Here is a 23,957-nt window from a genome sequence, read left to right as displayed (position 1 = left end):
AAACTACTAAATATTAAAAATAAGCTAATTTATTTGCCATTTGCAGCAACATGGATGGACTTGGAAGGCATTATGCTAAGTGAAATAAGTCAGACAGAGAAAGACAAATACTGTATGATATCACTTATGGAATAGGGAAGAACAAATCTGACTCCATATTGGATCTCTTTCTTTTACTTTAACCTTTGTGTTCTATTGCTTTTGCTACAAGTTAATAAATAAAAGGATGTTGCCTATAGCCTGAAATATACAGGATAGACCATTCTCAAGGCTCTGACCTTCAAAACTTTTCTATTCATATAGAGATTAAAAAGTTGCAGAACAGAGAATAACATTTGTCTTGATGGAGGTTTATAGGGACACTGCGACCAGACCTAGCAGACAGCTACAAGAACAAAGGATTACAGCACCAAGAAATTTGCACAACCAACCACACTCCCTCCTCTTTCACTATAAAAGAAGCCTAAATTCTAACTCAGGCAAGATGGTTCTTCGGGACACTAGTCCACCATCTTCTCAGTCTGCTGGCTTTCCAAATAAAGTCTCTATTCCTTGCCCCAACAACTTGTCTCTTGAATTACTGGCATGTTATGTGGCAAGCAGTATGAGCTTGGACTCGGTAACACTTATATGTGGAATCTAAAACACAACAAACTCAGTGGGAATATAAATTGATACAGCCACTATGGAGAACCATATGGAGGTTCCTTAAAAAGCTAAAAATAGAACTATCATATGACCCAGCAATCCCACTCCTGGGCATATACCCGGAGAAAACCGTAATTCAAAAAGATACATGCACCCCAATGTTCACTGCAGCGCTACTTACAATAGCCAGGACATGGAAGCAACCTAAAAGTCCATCAACAGAGGAATGGATAAAGAAGATGTGGTACATATATACAATGGAATATTACTCAGCCATAAAAAGGAACGAAATTGTGTCATTTGCAGAGATGTGGTGGACCTACAGACTGTCATACAAAGTGAAGTAAGTGAGAAGGAGAAAAATAAATATCATATAATATCACTTATATGTGGAATCTAGAAAAATGATACAGATGAACTTATTTGCAAAGCAGAAATAAAGACAAAGACACAGAAAAGTAGAGAACAAACGTATGGATACCAAGGGGTGAAGGTGGTGGGGGGGATGAACTGGGAGATTGGGATTGACATGTATACACTACTATGTAGTAAACAGATAACTAATGAGAACCTACTGTATAGCATAGGCAACTCTACTCAGTGCTCTGTGGTGACCTAGACAGGAAGGAATCCAAAAAAGAGGAGATATATGTATATATATATAGCTGATTCACTTTGCTGTCCAGCAGAAACTAACACAACGGTGTAAAGCAACCATACTCCAATAAAAACTAATTTAAAAAAAAAATACAACAAACTAGTGAATAAAACAAAAAAGAAGCAGACTCACAGATATAGAGAACAAACTAGTGGTTACCAGAGGGGAGAGAAGGGGGGAAGGGCAATAAAGGAGTAGGGGGAAAAGGGGTTTATTATGGGATTATATGAAATCATGTTTGTAAAACTTCTGAAAACTGTAAAGCACTATAGAATTTAAAGAATCTTTAATTCAATTTAAAAAATTAAAACAATTTTTCAAATAAATAAAATAGAAAGCAATAAAAAAAGCTAATTTAGCAAGGTTGCTGTTCATTAGACCGAAATACAAAAATCAGTGGTATTTCTATGAATTAATATGAAACTGGAAAATGAAATTTAAATAAACAATACCATTTACAACAACATTTTTAAAACATTACATGCCTAGCCATAAACTTAACAAAAGTTATGTAAGACATCTAGATTGAACACCATAAAATACTGCTAAGAGAACTTAAAGACCCAAGGAAATAGACAGATAATCCATAGTCATAGAATGGAAGACTCTATATTGTAACATGCCAATTCTCTCCAAACTGATCTACAGCTTGGATGCAATCCCAGTCATAATACCAACAGATTTTTTAAACTGTAATCTGATTCTAAATGCATATGACAATACAAATGATGGAGTACAGCCCTCCCCCCCAAAAAAAAACAAAAAAAGAGCTGAAGAAGAAAAACTTTGGAGAACTTATACTACCAGATATCTAGACTTAGTATAAAGCTATAGTAATTAAGACAAGGTAATGTTGGTGCAAAGATAGACAAACAGACCAGTGGAACAGAAATACTGTAGAAACAAATCTGCCTGATTTATATCAAAGGTACCCTACAATCCAGTGGGAAAAGGACAGTTCTTTCAAAAAATGATGCCAGATCAACTGGCTACCCATATGTTCAAAAGAAATTCTTGATCTCTACTTCGTCGTGCATACAAATTAATTTGAAATGTATCACAGAATCTTAAGTAAAAGGGAAAAAGCAATAAAGCTTCAAGAAAATTTTGGATAATATTTTAATGATCCTGTAACAGGCAAAGACTGTTTAAACAAGACACAAGAAATCCACTAATCATAAAAAGAAAATTTAATAAATTGAACTTCATTACTGTTAAGAATTTTTATTTATTAAAAGACACTATTAAGAGAGTGAAAAGCCTAGCCACAGACTGGGAGAAGGTATTTGCCATACATATACACAGAGTTCCCATATTCAGAATTATAAAGAATTCCCACAAATCCATAAGACAAAGACAGTCCTATTAAAAATATATACATTTTAAATTAATACATTAAAAGGTGTTCAACATCATTACTTATCTGGGAAATATAAATTAGAAGCCACTACACGCTCACCAGAATGGTCAAAATTAAAAAGACTGACAATAGCAAATTTTGACAAGAATGTAGAGCAACTGAAACTTGCCTCCATTGTTGGTGGGGACAGAAAATAGTACAACCTTTTGGGGAAACAATAACTCAGAAACTCTACACCTAGAATGGAGACAATATATTTATCAAAAGACCCATATGAGAATATCCATGACAGCTTTATTAAAAATAGTCAAAAACTAGAAACAAGTCAAATGTCCACCAACAGAAAAATAATAAATTTGTTCTGTGGAATACCACATATTAATAAAAAGAACGAATAACTGCTACACACAACAATGTGGATAATATCACAAACATAATAATGAGTGACAGAAGTCATTAATTTATATAAAATTCAAGAACAGGCAAAGTTAATCCTTTATGATAAAAATCAGAATAGTGATTACTTGGAGGTGGCAGGGGAATTAGATATTGACAAGTAAAAGGCATGAAGGAAAATTCTGGAGTGCTGGAAATGTTCATGGGTGGTATTTACAAGGATCTATACATATGAAAAATTCACCACACTGTATAATTAACGTTTGTGTGTTTTACTGCATACATGTTATATCTTAAATTTTAAAACTCCTACAGTAGATAATTTGAATGGGATATTTGGGACAACTCTTACTACAAAGGATACACCATATAATTTTTTTAATACCCAAGACTAGAAGTAAGGTAGCCTAGATTTAGCTCCAACTCTATCATTTAGATGTGTAAACTTAAATAAGTCATTTAACTCGGTCTTAGTTTCTTTATGTACTAGAGTGGGTTAGTACAGATAATACTTAAAGTTCTTTCTATATCCAAAATCTGAGTCTTTGAGATATACTCTTTTATTTACAAAATCAAATTTCAAACTACCACATAGTCACCTAAGGCCTGAATGTAGCAAAACCAAATTAGCTCTTGTAATTTTAACCAAAAACGGTTAAAAGAAGTACATGCTGCTGTTTATCCTGAATCCTCTATACCTATATTTAAGCTCATCTACTTTAGCCAAGACATTCTGGTGCCACCCCTTCAACAGCGAAAGAAACCTGTCAGCCAGATTACCTTTCCTTGTTTTTCTAAGGATGGGTTATTCATTCTTCCACGCCCGCTCAAACCATCTCCTTTAAAATACCACCCCTCCTACAGCCACTCAGTCAAAATTAATTGTTCCTTCCTCTGTGCACCCGCAGTATGTTGCTTGTATCTATTACAGCTCTTATTTCATTCTGTATTATAGTTCCTGCATTCTTGTATGCAAGTGGACCCTTTCCAGAGAAAGGATATACTCACTCAGCCAACCAGATCACCCAAATCAACCTTAGGAATCAATGAATAACAGCATAGTAGGATCACCTTCATATCTGAGTCTATGTTAATGGTGGCAAAGTGAAATAACAGATACTAAATGCTGCTATACCCTCCTCAAAGCAAGAAGAAATTACAATGAATATTCAAATACTGAACTAATTCCAGTCCTTACTTTAGCCTACTCTCCAGCAGAACAATGAAACAGCCAAAGGCAGACAGCTGAAGAAAAAAAGTAAACTAGGCCTGAAATGGGGAAACAAATTATTTATTAAAATAATTACCAAATTAGTTTATGTCAGGAAATAGGTGGTTAGGGAGAAAGCAAGCGAACTACTTGGGAGTTAAATATTCAGCATCCCTTTTCTGTTAACTGCTCCTGCTCCTGTCTCAATGGTACAACATAACCTCTATCCTCGTATCACAAATGACTGGTCCAGGACAAAGTTCTTCCTCAAGTATTTTAGAAACAAAACTGCGAAAATAAAGTCAGTCCTTTTCTGAATGGCTGAAATGGGAAGATCTAAACAATACAGGAGCAGTCAATGGTAATGTTTTTCACACTGCGAAAAAGGCAGATCTGTGGTAAGAGAAAATAGAGCTTACTTTACAGAGTGAAGCAAGATGAGAAACAGTCCTTAGGACCTTCAAACCTTGGGTCCAATATTCCTAGGGCCTCATCCCATATTTAGGTTCTATGAGATAGACACCCCATTATTCTTACAATAAATGTCCCCTTTACTAAGGCTAGCCCAATTTGAATAGTCACTTGCAACCAAAACAATCCTGTGATAGACTGACACTTTGATGATCCCAAATTAATCATGCTCCCTAGTATTCCTAGTCTCTTCCCACGATGACTCTGGGCTAAGCCTCTGAGCATTTTGACCAATAGAATAATGTCAGAAGTGAGGCTATGCCAGTTTCAGGCCTACCCCTTAATCATCCTGGCAGATCTGTTTCCTCCCTGTCACAATGCTTGCTCTTGGAATACTTCTTGGAACCCGGCCATCACACCATGAGGCTAATGAATCAGCCACGTGGAGAAACCCACATGCAGGAGAACCAAGGCCCTGTTGTCCAATCAAGCCTCCAGATGTCTGCAGCTATACCAGAACCCCAACCAATGCCACATAAAGGAGAATGACTGAGTTAATTCATAGAAATGTGAGAAACATTAAATTGTAGTTTTAAGCCACTAAGTTTTGTGGTGGTTTACAATGCAAATTTTAATATAAAAGTTTAATTCACATGTAGGTAACTTAAAATTATACTTTCCTAACACAGACTATGTCTCTGAGCATGGATTGAGAAACTATGGCCCTTGGGTCAACTCTGGCCAACCATCTGTTTTTGTAAATAAAGTTTTGTTGGAACACAGTCATGCTCATTTATTTACATATTGTCTATGGCTGCTTTTATGCTATAAGGGCAGAGCTGAGTGGCTAAATATAAAGCCTAAAATATTTACTATCTGGCCCTTTACATGAAAAGTTTAGTAAACCCCGTCATGCAGGACTTGGCAAGTGCTTTAATATATAAATAACTAAACCTGTAAACCTACTTTACAACCAACTCCTCGTACCTAAAGGATGACACTATAAACATTCAGTAGTATTAGCTTAACAAAACACAAAGCGTATCACATGGCACATACCTGCCAAAGGCTGAATATTTGTGTCAGGCACCACCAAATTCACATGCTGAAACTTATTCCCCTAGTATGTGGGGCCTTTGGGAGGTGATTAGGTCATGAGGACAAAGCCCTAATGAATGGGGTCAGTACCCTTATAAAAGAGACCCAGAGAGTTCCCTCCCATTTTCTTCCATGTGAGGAGACAGAGAGAAAAATGGCTGTCTATGAACCAGGAAGTAGGCCCTCACTGGACACTGAATTTGTTGGTAACTTGATCTTGAACTTCCCAGACTCCAAAACTGTAAGAAGTGAATTTCCGTTGTTTATAAGCCACCTAGTCTATGGTACTTTGTCACAGCAACCCAAGTAGACTGAGACAGTTACTGAATTGTGTTGCATTGTCTGTTAACAAGTCAGGCTATAGTCAGACTAACAGATTAATCAACAGGAAATGACAGGCCAGGAAAACAATAGTAATAAAATCAGATCCATACCTATTTAGCTGTTTAAAAGTTCCTACTTATGGGGTTGGGGGGGGTTTCTATTTCAAGTTTCTCATGTTATTAGATATGACCCACTTCTGAATTGCATTAAGAATCAGAAAGTAATGAATGTTTCATTATGATGCATAAGTGACAATTTTTTTAAATTAATAATGCTTCATAGACCCATCTGCAGAAGAAAACCGGAAAATTCCAAGTCCAATACTGACCTAAGTCAATTATTCTCAAACCTTCCTGCCCAAAATCATCTTTGGCAATGCTTTAAATTCTATAGATTTTCTTTTGGTACCTGATTTTATAAAGTATCTCTCTCCTTTTATATATAATATTCATTTGTCTTATGCCCCAAGTCAACCCAAACACAAGGTCTAAGCCTTGGCTCACTGTCCCTGGGATTTACTATTTTCCTCATATGTCAATTAAAACTCTCTTTTCTACAAATCAACAATTATCGATGTAAATAGTTTCATTTTGCTATCACTTTACCACCCTGTATTACTGCACCATTTGTATAACACTTAAAACTTTTCCACTTTCTTAACTATAGTAAAGTATTCCATAACTATAATACCTACATATCTGTATGTAGAGGCAGTTTTCTCCACAGATCTTAACAAGCCCTAGAGAATATCAGAAGCAGTTTCCCATATATACTTTACTTTAAACCTACGCCTCAAAAATCTCAAATTCTTGTCCTTAGTTACTACACTACAAACAGCATCTTCTGACTCTAACAACACCAGAATTAAGCTAGAAAATAAGAATTTAGATCAAGCAAAACCCCAGTACAGTATTGTTCCTTAATGATGCTCCTAAAATAAGATACAATAAAAGAGAAAAACAGCATGGAAATAAACCATGATTGGGTCAGATATCTAAAAGTTATATTGGTTGCTTTCTGTTATCATCTTTGTAAAGGTAATTAGATTCAAATTATTACAATATATAACAAACACTTAATGAATATTTATTATGTGGGCACATTCACTCAACATTTACATTTATTATTTCACTTATCAAAACAACCCTCTAAGGCAGGCAATGGATTTTTCCCCATTTCGTGGATGAGAAAATTGAAGCTTGGAGAAGTTAAGTAACTCTAAAACCTACACTTAACTCAGGTATAAACCCAGGTGGTCTAATCCACAGCCTACCTACTATTCTGAATATCTGTGTGAACCTAAAACATAATATTGTTCATGAAGGTATATGTCTTATTTTTACAATAGCTTCATTTTAAATATTTAATAGCAAAACAATCATAGTATTTGGGGAGAATACTAATTTTTGCTTTCCAGGTCTCTGGTATATCACTACAATTTAAATTTAAAAAGAAAAAGGTAACACCTTGAAACCTCTAAATCTCTATTATTCTTCTAAGCTTGATTGTGTGAATCAGTTATTACACTTACCTGTGTGTAATTCTTATTCTAAATCTTAAACATTTTGCAATTTGAACTCTGCAGCATGTGATAGTGAATGAAATAAAACTGCACAAATTTTGCAATGGAAGTTACAGACATTATTTCCATTTACACTTGGTATGAATGTCAGTGTTTTCTAGCAGTTTTTCCTGTTTGAAGCAAGGAAGACATTTCAAATCAATAATTTTGCTGTCAGTAACAGGTTGTAGAACGTGAATACAAGCAATGAGAGAATGGTAAACATGAGGTATGTATGTTTCTGAGATTGGGATTATTAAGTTTTTAGAGCTGAAGGAGATTTTAGAAAGCATCTCTTCATCTTTACATTTTACAAATAACGATACCAAATGCTCACTGGAAAAATCCAAAATAGAACTTATTCCAGGGTTCTTTCCCCATATAGTAGTAACAGAATCAAGACTGGTCTTTGCTATCATAGATTTTCTGAATAAGATAATATAGTCAGCCAATCTTTTAATGTGGAAAGAAAAAGAAAAAAAAGTCAGAGGTGATAACTGGGAAAACAAAACAAAACAGAAATATATATATATATTTACATTTTAAAGTATATATACATATATATACTTTAAAGGCAAATCCAGAAAAAAAGAATTAATTTTCATAGTAGAGATTACTGTAGGAAACCACTATTTCTACAGCAAAAAGCTAAAAGAGGCTTCCCTGGTGGCGTAGTGGTTGAGAATCTGCCTGCCAATGCAGGGGACACAGGTTCGAGCCCTGGTCTGAGAAGATCCCACATGCCGCGGAGCACCTAGGCCCGTGAGCCACAACTACTGAGCCTGCGCGTCTGGAGCTTGTGCTCCGCAACAAGAGAGGCTGCGATAGTGAGAGGCCCGCACACCGCGATGAAGAGGGGCCCCCGCTCGCCGCAACTACAGAAAGCCCTCGCACAGAAACGAAGACCCGACACAGCCAAAAATAAAATAAATTAATTTACAAAAAAAAAGCTAAAAGAATATAAAGGTGTTATATAGACTTCCAAAATATCATTTGCAGGGGAAAGACCACTATTTCCCAAAGAAGTGTTGAACACAATTCTAGTATGTCTTGAAAAACTGTTCCATTCTCAAAAAGTTTTGGAAACACTAAACTAAATAAAGTTCAACAGGCTCCACAACTGTAACACTATTCACATTTTTAATATGTTAATATGCTCTAGTATACTGTTAATCTCCATAAGGAGAGATACATTATATACCACTTTCCAAATTTATTTGACCACATAAAAATCTCTTAACATCATACCTATTATAACATTTCCCTGAGAAGTGCTAAACTTAGGAACAAAACTTAGGAAATACTGGGAGCGATCGTTTGTAGGAAAAAGAAGACTAAAGACTCATAGCTAGGGACTTCCCTGGTGGCGCAGTGGTTAGGAATCTGCCTGCCAATGCGGGAGACACAGGTTCGAGTCCTGGTCTGGGAGGATCCCACGTCCCGTGAAGCAACTAAGCCCGTGCACCACAACTACTGACCCTGAGCTCTAGAGCCCATGAGCCACAGCTACTGGGCCCCTGCACTAGGACTACTAAAGCCCGCACGCCTAGAGCCTGTGCTCTGCAGCAAGAGAGGCCACTGCAATGAGAAGCCTGTCCACCAAAGCAAAGAGCGGCCCCCACTTGCCGCAACTAGAAAGGACCCGCGCACAGCAACGAGGACACAGGGCAGCCAAAAATAAAAATTAATTAATTAATTAACTTATTAAAAAAAGACTCATAGCTGATCAAAAATTTAAATAAAGCAACATAAAAGAACTACTGTAAAAACTAGTAAAATCTTACTCTATTACATGCATACTACTGTTCTAAAATGTCCTTAAATAACCACACTTATGCAGTATATGAAAAAGTAGAAGTCAGTCATTGTGAGTGCTCCTGATAAACTAACCACTGTTGATATTAGGGGGCCCTGAGTTTAACCCACTAGTTCTCACACATTAACTTGTTCCAGCTCCAATTAGAACTATCTGCCAGAGGACCACTTTCATGGAAGAAGCAGGAGAAAGGAAAGAGGGCACATAAACTATACTCTTAGGGGGGAAATTAAGAAAGCAAAAAAGGCATAATAAAGACTTAAGAAAACCTCTAAATTCTGCCCTTCTAGTGGCAGAAACCCCTCTTCTTTTGAAGGCTTCCCTATCCCCTTCTGCGTGTGATTCTGGTGGCGCTGCCTATTTAGTGTCCCAATCCCAAAACGACATGAAATACAGACCTGGCCAATCATAGTCCTCACTTTCCTAGTCACAATGATTGGCCCAAAGATGGACCTGTGAGCCAAGCCAGGTGAAGAAGCAACCTGGAATTTTATATACAAATGCCATGAAAAAGAAAATCTCTCCTCTGGATTCACTAGTTGGGTACGGAAAACCTGACTGCCTATTACTATAATCTCCTAACCTGCACCCTCCCTGCCCCAATTCTGGCTACATGAAGGAAGTCAGCATGCAACAAACTGAAAAATCAAAGCACTAAAATGGAGAATAAGTGTCCATCATTACAGTAATCCCCTGGACACACTGCTTGAGTATCTAAAGTCAGTTCCTCCTCTATACTCTATGTAAATTAATAAATTCCCCTTTTCACTTAAGGTAATTGTGAGCTGGGTATCTGTCGTCTGCAATCTAATCCACGTATATAACTCAAGAAACAGTTGTATCTCAAAAGAACTCGTAAAGATTAAAAAGATAATACCAAATGAAAGTGAGAATACTAATTACAATTAGTACAAACTTGCCTTCCAAAAAGGGTGTAATTTCTATCAAAAATTTTAAACGCAGATACTGTTGACCCCAAAATTCTATTTATAGTAATTTAACTTATATTTTTTTAAAAACTCACAAATATGCAATAATAAATGTACAATGTTATTATCTGCAACATTTGTCACATGAAAAATAAGAAACCGCTATGGACATCAATTGAGGATGGACTAAATATAGCATAACTTATGATGCAATACAATAGAGCCATTACAAAGAAAGATGTGTATCTATATGAATTAATTATTAAATGCCAAGGAGTATAATGTAGTGGTTAAGAGCTTACACTCTAGTAACAGACTACATGGGTTCAACTTACAGTTTGGCCTTTTATCAGCTTGGCTTCTTACTGCAGTAATTTGAGCAAATTACTTAATCTCTCTCTGCTACAATTTCTTCAAATGTAAAATGGTGATACTATTATGAGGATTAAATAAATTAATAGGTTCTATGGCAGGCTCTAGAAAATTATTTCACACTTGGTAAGCTCATGATAAACTCTGTATTATCATTTTCACTAATATGAAAAGTTGCCCAAGATATGATGTTAAAAGAAGAATATGTATGAGCAAAGATCACAAACTCAAATACCTATGAGGTGAGGCAGATAACAAATAGGTTAAGTGGGAATCGTGGCAAACTGGAGAATACATGCCCTATCTCAAACCACTCTAATCAACTACTGTCCTGTGGGAAAGAGGTTGCAGTGTTGCTGAATCTTAAAAAGCTAAAAGTACGGGTTAATATAAAATGTCATTTTTTAATGTTAGAAACATACTTTTTTGTAAAGACACAGTATGGGCCTAATGAACATGTGTACTGGTCAGTTATGGCCTGTAGTCTGCCACTGACTGCCACAAAAAGGCAGCTCCAGTAGATTAGAAACTAGAAGCGGGGAAGGGAACAAGTGTGTAAAGTCACAACTGAAAAGAAAACACTATAGAGAACTATACTACCACACTCCACAATAAAATATATTCAGAACAGAATATAGAAATGTAATTGCTCAGAGTGCAGACAGACCTGTGATCGAATTCTGGCAAGGCCACTGGTGTAATCTTGAGCAAGCTACCTACTTCTCAGGCGGTGTAAACGGAATAATATATTACCTTATAAAGGCTGTAAGGATAAAATAACATGGGCAAAGTGCTAAGCACAAATAGAACATATTTATGCCATATATATGTATGTATACATATAAACCCGACAGATGTTAGCTATAATTACTTAAACCTGAATAAAATAATTAAATTATGTTCAATATTTTCTATCTTAGAAAGCAGGAAATGTGTAATGGTTTAAAAATCTGTGTCAAAAATGGCTTAACGTCAAAACGGTTTTGGTGCTTATACTTATCTACAACAAAAATAAAATATAGAAGCACTTTATTCCCTGAAATGCAACATAAACGAAGCATGATTTGTCAACATCTAACTTGACTAAACAGTGTGTTCATGTTAGTGCTAAAATACAAGCTCCAAGAGGATAAGGACTGTGTCTGTTTTATTCACTATTGTATCCCTCACTTTAGCACAGAGCCTGGCACACAGTAGGTGTTGATTATTGAAAACATTATTTCCTTTCTCCCTCACATTAACTATGTAAGGTAAGCATAATTTCCTCCATTCAACGCTAAGGAAACTGAGGTAAAATGTGGTTAAGTGTCTTGAAAGTAGTAGAAGATGCAGAACTTTTGACTCATATTTTATGCTACTTTGACCTTCAGAATTAACCTTCAAAATAACCTTCAGCATTTTCAGAATATTTTACCTATAATTTCAATTTTTCATTTTTTAAGATGACAGTTTAAAAAATTACTCTAAAATAATCCTCATACAAATTATGCCCATCAACTAAGAATACATATACAAATTAATTAGAAAATAGATAAGAAAATACATAAAGAAATACATAAGGGAAATATAAAAAATATATATAAAATATTAAATTTGATAGTATAAAATATCTCAAATAGACATCATTGATATCAACCTATTACCAGTAATAAATATACAGAAAAATACTAAACCCCACTCCATCTACCCTGAACTGTCTTTTTAGTAATAATTGCGAAGTTCTAGTTTATCTAAATGTTTCTCAGTAGCTGCTTCCTAAACTACTAAATGTCACACCATCCAATTTTTTTTAAACATCTTCTATGCAAATACTTCATTAATAGGTACTATGACAGAAAGGCACAGAAGAAGTGAAGAACACCTGTTTCAAGAACTTTATCTACTTTAAAGAAGATGCTTATATACGAAGCTATTAGCAAAATATGCCAAAACAGCATATGAAGAGGAAACGAAGATTATTGAGTATACAGTTAACCCTTGAACCAGAGGAGTTTGAACTGTACGGGTCCACTTTCACCCAGGATTTTTTGCAGTAAGTACTATAGTACTACACAATCCAAGGTTGGTTGAATCAACATATAAGGAACCTTGGATAGGGGAGAATCACAGCTATGGAGGACCAATTACAAAGTTAAACTCGGGTTTTGGACTGTGGGGGGTGGGGAACGGGGGGTTGGCAACCCTACTCCCCCCACCACCCCACTGTTCAAGAGTCAACTGTATAATCCAAGTTAGACATACATGGTAGGCATTTTCACATACATTATTTCAGTTATTTTTTTAAATTTATTTATTTATTTGGTTGCACCGGGTCTTAGTTGCAGCAGGTGGGCTCCTTAGTTGTGGCAGGTGGGCTCCTTAGTTGCGGCTCGCCAGCTCCTTAATTGTGGCACATGGGCTCCTTAGTTGTGGCATGCGAACTTTTAGCTGTGGCATGCATGTGAGATCTAGTTCCCTATCAGGGATCGAACCTGGGCTCTCTGCATTGGGAGCACAGAGTCTTAACCACTGCACCACCAGGGAAGTCCCGTTTTTTTTGTTGTTGTTCGTTTTTTTGTTTGTTTTTTGTTTTAATATTTATTTATTTGGCTGCGTCAGGTCTCAGTTGCGGCGCGTGGGCTCTATAGTTGTGGTGTGCCGGCTCTAGAGCTGCAGGGCATGTGGGATCTTAGTTGCCCGACTAGGGATCGAACCTGTGTTCCCTGCACTGGAAGGCGGATTCTTAACCACTGGAAGTCCCCTCAGTTCTTAACAACTCTGTGAAGTAAGCTTTGCCATCTTCATTTTGGAGAAGGAAATTGAAATTCATAGAGGTTAAATGACTTTCGAAAATAAAGGGCATATCAGGATCTGAGATCTGAAATACAAGTCTAACTCCAAAGTCTTTTTTTTTTTTCTTTAAACTACATCTTGCAGTCTCCCACATGTACATGATTACAGGATGTAGCAACATTTATAAACACTAAAGGAAAAGAAAGACATCATTGTAGAGAATAATTCCCAGGAAAGATTTTGTTGTGGAAATGAAGTGTGAGCTGAGTCTGAAATTAAGTATAAAACTGAAACTACTGTTAATTTTGTGATTAATACCACAAAAATTTCTAAATGAAAAAAAAATCTAAATATTTTCCCTTCGGTTTATACTGACTAGACCTAATCGCTGAAATTTTTCATCCTTTCTTCCATTTCTTATCCTCTTTTTTTTTTTGCGGTTCGCGGGCCTCTCACTGTTGTGGCCTCTCCCATTGCGGAGCACAGGCTCCGGACGCGCAGGCTCAGCGGCCATGGCTCACGGGCCCAGCCGCTCCGCGGCATGTGGGATCTTCCCGGACCGGGGCACGAACCCGTGTCCCCTGCATCGGCAGGCGGACTCTCAACCACTGCGCCACCAAAGAAGCCCTCCTCTTGCATTTTTAATGTATAATCTACCCCTCCCCATAATCATTCCCATTATAAAGCCAAAAAAAAAAAAACACCTAAGCCTGATATCCTATATTTCTCTTTCTGGCTGGTCAAGATACTAAAGGATAGAAACCTATATTGCCATATGAGCCTCCTTCATGCTAGTGGTGAGAAAAGCTGAGAGAAAGAGTTAAATAATACTGCTCAAAGTTACAGGACGTTACTGGCCAAACTAGCATTAGATAGAGTCTTCTAGAGTTCTTTCTGTGGCCCTGTGCTCCTTAATTTTTTCTCACCAAAGTACCAATAACAGAAGAACAATGAGGTCTGTAGTTACACAATGGGTTCACTTGAAATTTCTTTGAAGTTTGATTTTGTCTAAAAGCTCCTTTACAATTCTATATTCATGCCTAATTTACTCATGCTTACTGTAATATTAAAGTGGTTTAAATTATATACTCTAAGTAAAATTGATACTTCAAGAATTATTATGTTTGTTCCCATAGCTTAGATTCTAAGGCTTAGAATCCTTAGAGTATCCCTTAAACACAGTGTCATGTAACCCAACTTGAGAAGCAGGGCACAAATTGCGTAAAGTTCCTTCCACCTGCTCCTTTATTTGTCAAATCAGGACATTTTTGAAAGCATAGTAAATTTAATTCCATTCTTTCAAAATGTATACGTACTGGCAAAACTATTGTAAAAGTTGTTGGAGTTGTTTATTTTAATTACAATACATTCAAGAAGTTCTACTTACTTAGTTTAAATCAATTAAGTACAAACTCACTTATGAACTCACTAAACAACCTGGATGGAATTTCTACATCACAATACCTCATTAGACATCTGCTTTTCGGGGAGGTCGCTCAAAAATTAAGTAAGGTTTCATGCTATTCATATTAAATACAGATCCAATTACTTTTTATTTTTAACATCTTTATTAGAGTATAATTGCTTTACAATCATTTGTTACGTTTCTGCTTTATAACAAAGTGAATCAGCTATACATATCCATATATCCCCATATCTCCTCCCTCTTGCATCTCCCTCCCACCCTCCCTATCCCACCCCTCCAGGTGGTCACAAAGCACTGAGAGATCCAACTACTTTTAAACAGGTTAAATAATCTTTTCTTCTTCCTTGGTATTCATCTTCTCTGCCCAGAGGTGAAGGAAGAAACCCCTTGTGGTTTAATTTTTTTTTTTAGGATTTTTTTTTAACATCTCACATTCCAAATATGCTTAGTTCTTCAATCCTATTTACAGGTGCAAAGTATAGACTTTATCTATTTTACTCACTGTATCAAAAAAGCACCCTATTCATCTTAACCAGGAATCTCTCACCAGTAAGAGAAAAACAGATTCATTCATCATTTCCTCCCCAATAACATACTGCTGATTCTCCACGACATACCTTAAAGTCAAACAGTCATATGTACCTTGAATATAGTTAAAACTCTTAACTATGTTTACATACTACTAGTTTATAAAGTCTTTGGTCAGTGGTGATAGTATTAAATGTATTCAATAGAAGTTAATGTAATGATTTCTTACTTTAATCACTAATACACTGCTTCCAACCAAAAATTCATGAAAGAACGACCTAGTTTGAGAAATAGGCTTCTTTTTAATAACAGTCATATAGATCAATATTGGTATGTTTGCCAGTACACACAATTCCATTTCACAGGATATAGGTTTTGTTTGCAATAGTGATTTGCCTTACTTAATGACAACATCTATTCTCAAAAGATATATCTATATATCTTTATCAATAAATGGGCTTTTCAGAAAATAATATTGACACACATAATGCACAAGGATAAGCATGAGGAATGAAATAAACGACTGAACAATTCCAGAGTCAAATGATTATTACCTCCTTAGCTTAGAACTTGTTTTTTTAATATTTTGAATGGCTTTATTTATAAATGACTGAAATACTCCCTACATGTAACTAATATTTTTGCTTTCTAGTTTACAATTAGTCTTTTATCCAATCTTTATTATCTAGTTTTATATATGTCTAATAACTCTTCCTGATTACAAATCTACAATTTAGTGCAATAAAATGTAAATTACTAGAGCAAAAACATGATTTTAAAATGCCCTTTCCTAAAAATTTGTATCTTTTTCTCATCCATGCCACTGTTAGTGAATATTTAGGTAATAGATTATCATCTTTAGCTAAGTGCTTTGGTATACCAAACATTAGCAGTGGTTAGCTAATATGATATTTAATAACCAACGAAACATAATCTATCCCACTCTGTATCACAAACATATATGTATTGATTATTTTCCTGATGTTTCCATGGAACTTATAGTGGTAGAAGTAGTGTGCTCCCTTGATAAACAGCTTCTTTAGAAATAGACAAAAACAGGTGAAAAATGACACATTTGATACAGTGAGCCTGCTGTGTACTTGTTAAGACTTTAAGTATAATTACTACTGAAGTTGTAAAAAAATAATAAAAATTCCTACATCTGCCCCACATCTTCTTTCTAGTTTCAAAGCAACAGATATTTGTTTATTTGCCTCATGTTATTCATCACATTGTCTTTAGTCTGTTAAAAATAGTAATAGGGCTTCCCTGGTGGCGCAGTGGTTGAGAGTCCGCCTGCCGATGCAGGGGACACGGTTCGTGCTCCAGTCCGGGAAGATCCCACATGCCGCGGAGCGGCTGGGCCCATAAGCCATGGCCGCTGAGCCTGCGCGTCCGGAGCCTGTGCTCCCCAACGGGAGAGGCCACAACAGTGAGAGGCCCGCGTACCACAAAAAAAAAAAAAAAAAAATAGTAATAGAAGTAAAGAACATTAGATACAGATGCATTAAAAACTAGAGCTTAAGGCTTTCCCTGGTGGCGCAGTGGTTGAGAATCTGCCTGCTAATGCAGGGAACACGGGTTCGAGCCCTGGTATGGGAGGATCCCACATGCCGCGGAGCAACTAGGCCCGTGAGCCACAACTACTGAGCCTGCGCGTCTGGAGCCTGTGCTCCGCAACAAGAGAGGCCGCGATAGTGAGAGGCCCGCGCACCGCGATGAGGAGTGGCCCCCACTTGCCACAACTAGAGAAAGCCCTCGCACAGAAACGAAGACGCAACACAGCAAAAGTAAATAAATTAATTAATAAACTCCTACCCCTCAACATCTTCTTAAAAAAAAAAAAACCCTAGAGCTTAGATCACTAAAGACCATATAACTTTCATTTCTAACAAATCAACATAAAACAGTTACTAACAAAGGTATTGTTTTTAGAGATCGACGATAATCTTCAACATAAAATGTTTCCATGAAAATCTATGTAAATGTTTCCATTTTCCTGAACAAAACGATAATATAACTAAAATATCCATATTACATTAAGTATCATACTCTGATTTCCAAGTTCTGAATGATTCAAGATAGTAATACAAAAAAGAAATGCCTTTGCTAAATATTTTCCTACCATATTCTTTCAAAATTCTAACAGTTAATTCATTTTTTACGGTTTCAATAGACTGCGTACCACATTTGCCAAATTCATAGCTGAGATAAAGATTACAAAAACACCTAGAAGATGAAAAGTTTCAAAGTGGTATAAAATCTATCTTTCAAGACATAATCAAAGATGTCACAAAGAAATCAAAGATTTTAGAAATGACAACACAATTTACCAAAATACTAACATATTGTAAAATGTGTGCATTTCCTCTAAAATATGTAAAACCTCTAAAACCTCTAAGTTTTCCTCTAAAACCTCTGTAAAACAGACTTAGATAAAATACTTAAAATCACTATTATGAAACATGGAGAGGATATTTTATAAAACAAGCCTTCCACTTTTAAGAAAGCCACAAATTATAACTCACAAAATCAAGGTTTTAGGTGTGGCCTCAAATTCAATTTTCTTAAGTATGAAATCATAGTACTTAAGTTCAGTAAAGAATAATTTTACATAGTACAACTGCAGTACTTGAAAGTTCTACAAGACAAAATTGTGCAACATGGCTTTATTTCTGTAGGTCTTCTTTGTGTGTACAAAATCACATGGAATGTTAAGACCATAAATATTAAGTTGTTTGTAGTAAAATCCACTATTCAGACTGGGGACTGGTGCTCTTTCCTATGATTCTTCTCCACATTTCCAGGCTCTATCATAGCAGACAATACTTATATCACTAACTTTAAGTAGAAACCTCTCAGTTATTTCTGACTTCAAATATCCATTTTATCACCAAATTCTATTGTCCTCTGTTACCACTTCTCTGTTGCAACTTCCTTTTCATTCCTTCACCTATATCCTTATTCCTGACCCTAGACTTCTCCCCCTAAACTACTGTACCTCATTCTCATGAGATAGTTTCCCTAGATTGTCTTTAATTCCACTGCCAAAGTTATCTTCTCTCATTGACATTCTGCTCGTGCCACCTACCTATCCTACCTGGGCATTCCAGGGCCTTTGCATTACATTTTTTTTTTCTGCAAGAGCCTCACTCTCAGCAACATATTCATTTATAAGGTTGCCACTGACTTTCAACTCCCCTTTAAAATGTCAGTTTCTTCTTAGCCCTGCTAAATGTACCAAATTATCCCTTCAGGTAATCACATTTGCTCCTAATCCATCTGAGTATGGAATACCTTTTATATTTAGCTCTCAATCACACAAGTAATTTATTTAGACAATTTTAGCACAGTAATGACATACACTGTTTCTTTAGTTGTTTGCATACCAATGTCATCCCTATTGGACTGCAGAGACACAGATAAGGGCTGCATCTTTCAAAGCATTCTGTACAACAGCTATCTACAATGTCACTTAACCCAGGTGGGATGATTCACTAAATAAAACTATTATAGAAAGCTTAAGTAAAAAAAATTTTTTAATCTCTATGGTTTAACTTTAAAACATCTATGACCTTTCATTTCCATGGACAGTTGACATACTTTGGTTTCTATTAAGCTTCATTCTCACTACTCTAATAATTTTCAAAGCACAGCTAGAATTTAAAGTGCAAGTTGAGGGTTGATATAGGGCATATACTTTTACACCCCGCAATTAGATTCTTTGAAAATCAGCAATGTCAACTCCAAGATTTCTGAGTTACAACTGAATCTTCACACAAGGCAAGAACTTCAGCACCAAAAGAAAAGAACAGCGCATCTTGTAATGGGGGGGCGGGGGAGGGTCCCTTCCCTGCAACTGGTTTAGACTAGTTTCTCTATCGCAGGGGCTTTCAATTAGGAAAATTCAATAAATCACCATTAACATCTGGAAACAATATCAGAGAAAGGCGACCCAGCTACTTAAAAGACAGGAAGGGGTACCATGGAAATCTTTTTCATAAAACTCAGCAGCCAAACTAAGCTTTGCATTTTTTATCTTACCAAGAGAGATTTTTTTCTACCTAATAATAAAAGCAAGTCTCATTCAATTCAGTTCCTTCTGGAGCACCGTCTCAACCTGTCAGAATTTGACAAGGGAAAAAAATTTAAAAGTGTGTGTGTGTGTGTGTGTGTGTGTGTGTGTGTTGTGGGGGCGGGAGGTGGGAGGAGAACACCAGGATTCCCGTCTACCTCGCTTCTTTTTCCGAAATCAGCAAGTCCTGGATTTCCTTCACTCCGAACTAAGCCCTCAGGTTCCAAATATAGTTCTTTAACCCCCACCTCGCCACTCAATTACACAGAAACCTTACCAACTACAGAACCACAGCAGAAACCCCTACAAATCGACTTGCTATTCATCTCGGAAGTCATGCCCTGCAGCAACTGCCTGTCGCCGAACTGAGGGATGTTACCCAAATACAGCGCAACGGAATCAGACATGCAGAGCACACACGGCTTCCGCGAGGGAGGGAAACGCGACCCGGGAAAAGTGCGCTCCTCAGAAGCTTCGGGACCATCCGGGCGGGGGGCGGGGGGTGGTCCCCGAAGGGAGGGGAACAGAGGAGCCCGAGTGGGGGACTCCTTCCCTCTCAAGTAAAAAGGGCTGGATCCCTGGCCGCAGATAACAGTCTGTCCCTCTAAGAAAACGAAGAGGCGGGCAGAGGGCCCTTTGCTTGGGAAGGAGGAATGCAAACACTTTCCGAGGTCCGGGTGCAAGCCGATCCCCCACCTCCCGGGGGAGACGAGGGGTGTCCCGTGAGTGGCTGAGGGGATTCCCGGCTCGCGAGGGGCAGCTGGAGGCGGAGCAGAGTTTCGCCTAACGAACATCCGTGTCGGCTCCGGCCGGTGCCCCGCGAAAGCACGCCTAGAGCAGAGCGGGGCCGCCCGGGTGGGGGGAAGGGAGAGGAGGAAGGGGGTGGAAATGGGATTCCCCCCTCTCTGGGACCAGCAGTAGCGGAGGAAGCGCGCGGGCCAGCCGAGAGCGGCGTGCTCCAGCCTGCGGAGCCGGGATCCCGCCGCCTGCGCTGGCAGCAAGGAGCCCCGCAGCGGCCGCCGCACCGGCCCCTCTGTCCCCAGGGGCCCAGGACTTCGGCTGCAAAGGCAGTGGGACCCGACATCCCACGGGGTCGGCCCCAGCTCCCGGGGGACCCCGCGAGAACACCCCAACCTCCAGCAGTTCTCAACGGTTGTAAAACGTCCGCCCCCCCCCCAGTCCCCTTCCTCAGCCTTCCCTCCTCCCGAGGCCACAGAGAAGGGTCACCACAGGCGAGAAGCCTGAGGCAAGCCGGGGACAGCAGCCGCGGCGGTCCTGGACCTCCTCCCCCGGTTACCTGTGAGGACTCCGACTCGAATTTGATGGTCGTGGTTAGTTAGGATCATTCCCTCGGTCGCCATGTTTCCCAGCGCAGTCACCGCACTGACGGGAGCCGGGAAAAGCCAGAGCCCGGAGCGCGCGGGCCGGGAGCGCGCTCGCCTCGGAAAGCGCGAGAGCGCCTGGGAAGCGCGAGGCAAGCGCGAGGCGAGCGCTCGGCGGCCTGTGCGAGTGAGAGGCCGAGCCCCGAGGGCGCGAGTCCGAGGGGGGAAGTAGGCGGAGTCAGGGCGCGCGACCCCGAGTCCGGGTCCGAGACAGCGAGCTGCGGGTGGGTTAAGCGGTGGCTGCTGAGGGAGAGCGCGCGGAGGCGTAGGAACGAGGCGAGAGAGACTCCTGTCGCTTTGCGGAGCGCGAGACCCAGGGCCGCTGGACGGCAGGAGACTGAGGGGAAAGGAGAGCACAAGCTCGGGAGGTCGCGGGGGCGGACTCGGGGACAGGGGCGGAGCTACACCGCGAATCGTGGAACTCGTGGCGAGTGAGGGGAGGAGTAAGAGCTCGGTTCCGAGTGCTGGGCGCGGGAAGGAGCCGGCGCAGCCCGAGCAGAACCGGCGAACGCTCCTGGGCGCGCGAGTAGCGCGGGATTGGTTGGGAGAACGCGGGTGCGCGCGAGACGTGAACGCTGCCTCAGCCGAGCTCCAGACAGAAGCAATCTCCTGCCGAGCCCGGCGTTTGTCAGCTACTCCGGGCGGCTGTTGGGGCGGCAAAGCAGCTCTCCCGAGGGGAAGAGGAAAGGCTCCAGGGACCCTGGAGGTGCCTTAGAAAGCTGCGTGGGTGGCAGAACCGCAGCTGCTGTGACAGCCCGCTGTTGGCAGGAAGGAGGTATCCTATCCTGCCTTATCTTCCCGCTTGCCGCCCTACGGTAGGATTTCCCAAGTCCAAGGTCCAAGTCTGTACCTTCAGGAGGATCCTCACTAGCGAAGCTTAGGAGCTTGCGGCAGAGCATCTTGAGGAGAGATAGCTGGCTTCTCTTTCTCCCGCTGTCGCATGGTTTTGTGGCATCAGGCTTCTTCGCTAAAGGCTCTGCTTTTAGGTGAAAAGCACCAATCTTAGAGAATGAGATTAGAGAATGTACCTCCCCCCGGAGCCACAATCACAAACCTGGTAATAGAACCCCGGTGGTGGCAATTTTCATTTCAGTATTTGTGGGATATGAGGTTACCATGAAAATAGCTTTTGTTGCCACTTACCTTCATGTGTCTTTCATAAAGTGTGATATGAATCACCTGTGGCTATTTCACATGGGTTTCTTAGTTCCTTTCTTTCTAGTCCTTTCAACTAATGAATAAAAAACATTATATACATACACATGTATATGTATTTTTTTTCTCAGCTTTGGTAAAACCGGGAAGCATAAAAATGAAAAGCAAAATGTCAAAAAATGTATAATCATTTGTATACAATTAAAATCTCAGTTTGATGTTTATGTTTTATTGTGCCACTAGAACGTGGACTTACTCTCTAACTGAAGATTCACATTGTTATGTATTTCATTTTAAATAATGGGAGTACAAAGGAGATGGTGGGTGGAATTGAGGTGGGAGAAAGTTAATTAGTAAAATTTCTTTTGAGTATGTGTATTGCTAGTATTTTTGACAGTGGATTTAAAATTGAAGCCAGATCATGAACCCACCTCCTATAATAATCTATCACCATAGAGCCTGGGAGCCAATGGATTCTTAACTAGTTTCAAATGAGAGATATATATGTGAAAGTATGTTTTCTTTATTTCAAACTAAAGATGAGAAAATGGTTGGTTACATTGCCTTTCTATCTTTATTCCCTCTAGCGCCCCCAAATTTGAAATGATTTTTAAATGTCTTGAATTTTCAGAGAGAGAAATTCTAATTCTGCCCACTATAGGTTCTGTAAACGTAAATGAATTGGGGTCTTTTTCTTTATCGTTTATATAAGCTGGTAGATAAGCACCCTTTCAATTTAGAATATTCCGTTATTATTCATGGAAAGAAACTGGCACTTTTGTTTCACAAATAACAGAAAACAAGGGACTTTCTGTATTTATAAAATCAGCAATGGTGAAATTCATTAAAATTTTCATTCGGGACTTCCCTGATGGCGCAGTGGTTAAGAATCTGCCTGCCAATTCAGGGGACACGGGTTCGGGCCCAGGTCCGATAAGATCCCACATGCCGCAGAGCAACTAAGGCCGTGCGCCACAACTACTGAGCCTGCGCTCTAGAGCCCGCGAGCCACAGCTATTGAAGCCCGCATGCTGCAACTACTGAAGCCTGTGCTCCGCAACGAGAAGTCACCGCAGTGAGAAGCCCACTCACCGCAACGAAGAGTAGCCCCGACTCACCGCAACTAGAGAAAGCCCGCGCGCAGCAACGAAGACCCAATGCAGCCAAAAATAAATAAATTTATAAAAAAATTTTTAATTGGGAAGGGTGAAGATGAATTAAGCCTTTTAAAGTATATGGAGGTTAGTTTGTTAAACCTGCTAAAATTGCTGAAAAGAAGTAATGTTAATAGAATTAAACTGGACAATTATAATAGATGCTTGTCTTTCAACAATTTTCCTCAAGTATATTCATCTTAGCTGAATTTAGGAAGCTCTAAGAAAATTTACACAGGAAAAGCCTAGTGACCTTGCTGTCTAGTGGGACTTTTTGTTTTACTGCTGGTTATTGAATGAATATTGCAGTATCCACATGCTTTTTAACTCCTGTTACCATGTGACATTTCTTCAGAATTCATCTGGGAATCAAGTGTTACAATAAAGAAAACTTTCTGGAAAGTAGGAAGAGAGTAGCATTTCCAAAGATTGATAAATGTCTCAGGAACATATATGGGGGGGGAGAAAGTGGAAAAGTTCAGAGTTTGTATATAAAGCATTAGAAATGCCCAGGGATTTATTCTCTCCATTCCTGAGATATTAATAATGAAAACTGAGTTTACACTGAGAACACAAAAGATGGGTAAACACTTGGCTGTCATAATGACTTTCATTATAAAGATGAAAGTTTATCAGTAGGAGTGAATTACTGAATGAAGGACAGTTGAGTTTTTCTGGTACT

The 23,957-nt window shown here is 38.9% G+C and overlaps 1 protein-coding gene across 11 annotated transcripts in view; it reads right to left on the bottom strand.

Moving 5' to 3' along the window:
- Positions 1-21,639, bottom strand: part of GPHN (gephyrin) — a 626,342-nt gene extending 604,703 nt beyond the window's left edge. For 5 of the 11 annotated variants that reach the window (XM_027111535.1, XM_027111541.1, XM_027111533.1 and 2 more), the window contains exon 1: positions 20,882-21,637. In XM_027111535.1, coding sequence (XP_026967336.1) covers positions 20,882-20,945 — 64 coding nt within the window. In that variant the 5' untranslated portion in view covers positions 20,946-21,637. Of the gene's footprint in view, positions 1-20,881 lie in introns of all 11 variants that reach the window. The other 6 variants (XM_027111539.1, XM_027111540.1, XM_027111532.1 and 3 more) reach the window with 5 other exon arrangements.
- Positions 21,640-23,957: the final 2,318 nt, after the last annotated feature.

This window comes from Aethalodelphis obliquidens, unplaced genomic scaffold (assembly GCF_003676395.1).
Source record: "Aethalodelphis obliquidens isolate GAN/ISIS:26980383/991018 unplaced genomic scaffold, ASM367639v1 scaffold10, whole genome shotgun sequence".
NCBI classification, from domain to species: Eukaryota; Metazoa; Chordata; class Mammalia; order Artiodactyla; family Delphinidae; genus Aethalodelphis; species Aethalodelphis obliquidens.
This window is presented reverse-complemented; position numbering and strand designations above follow the sequence as displayed.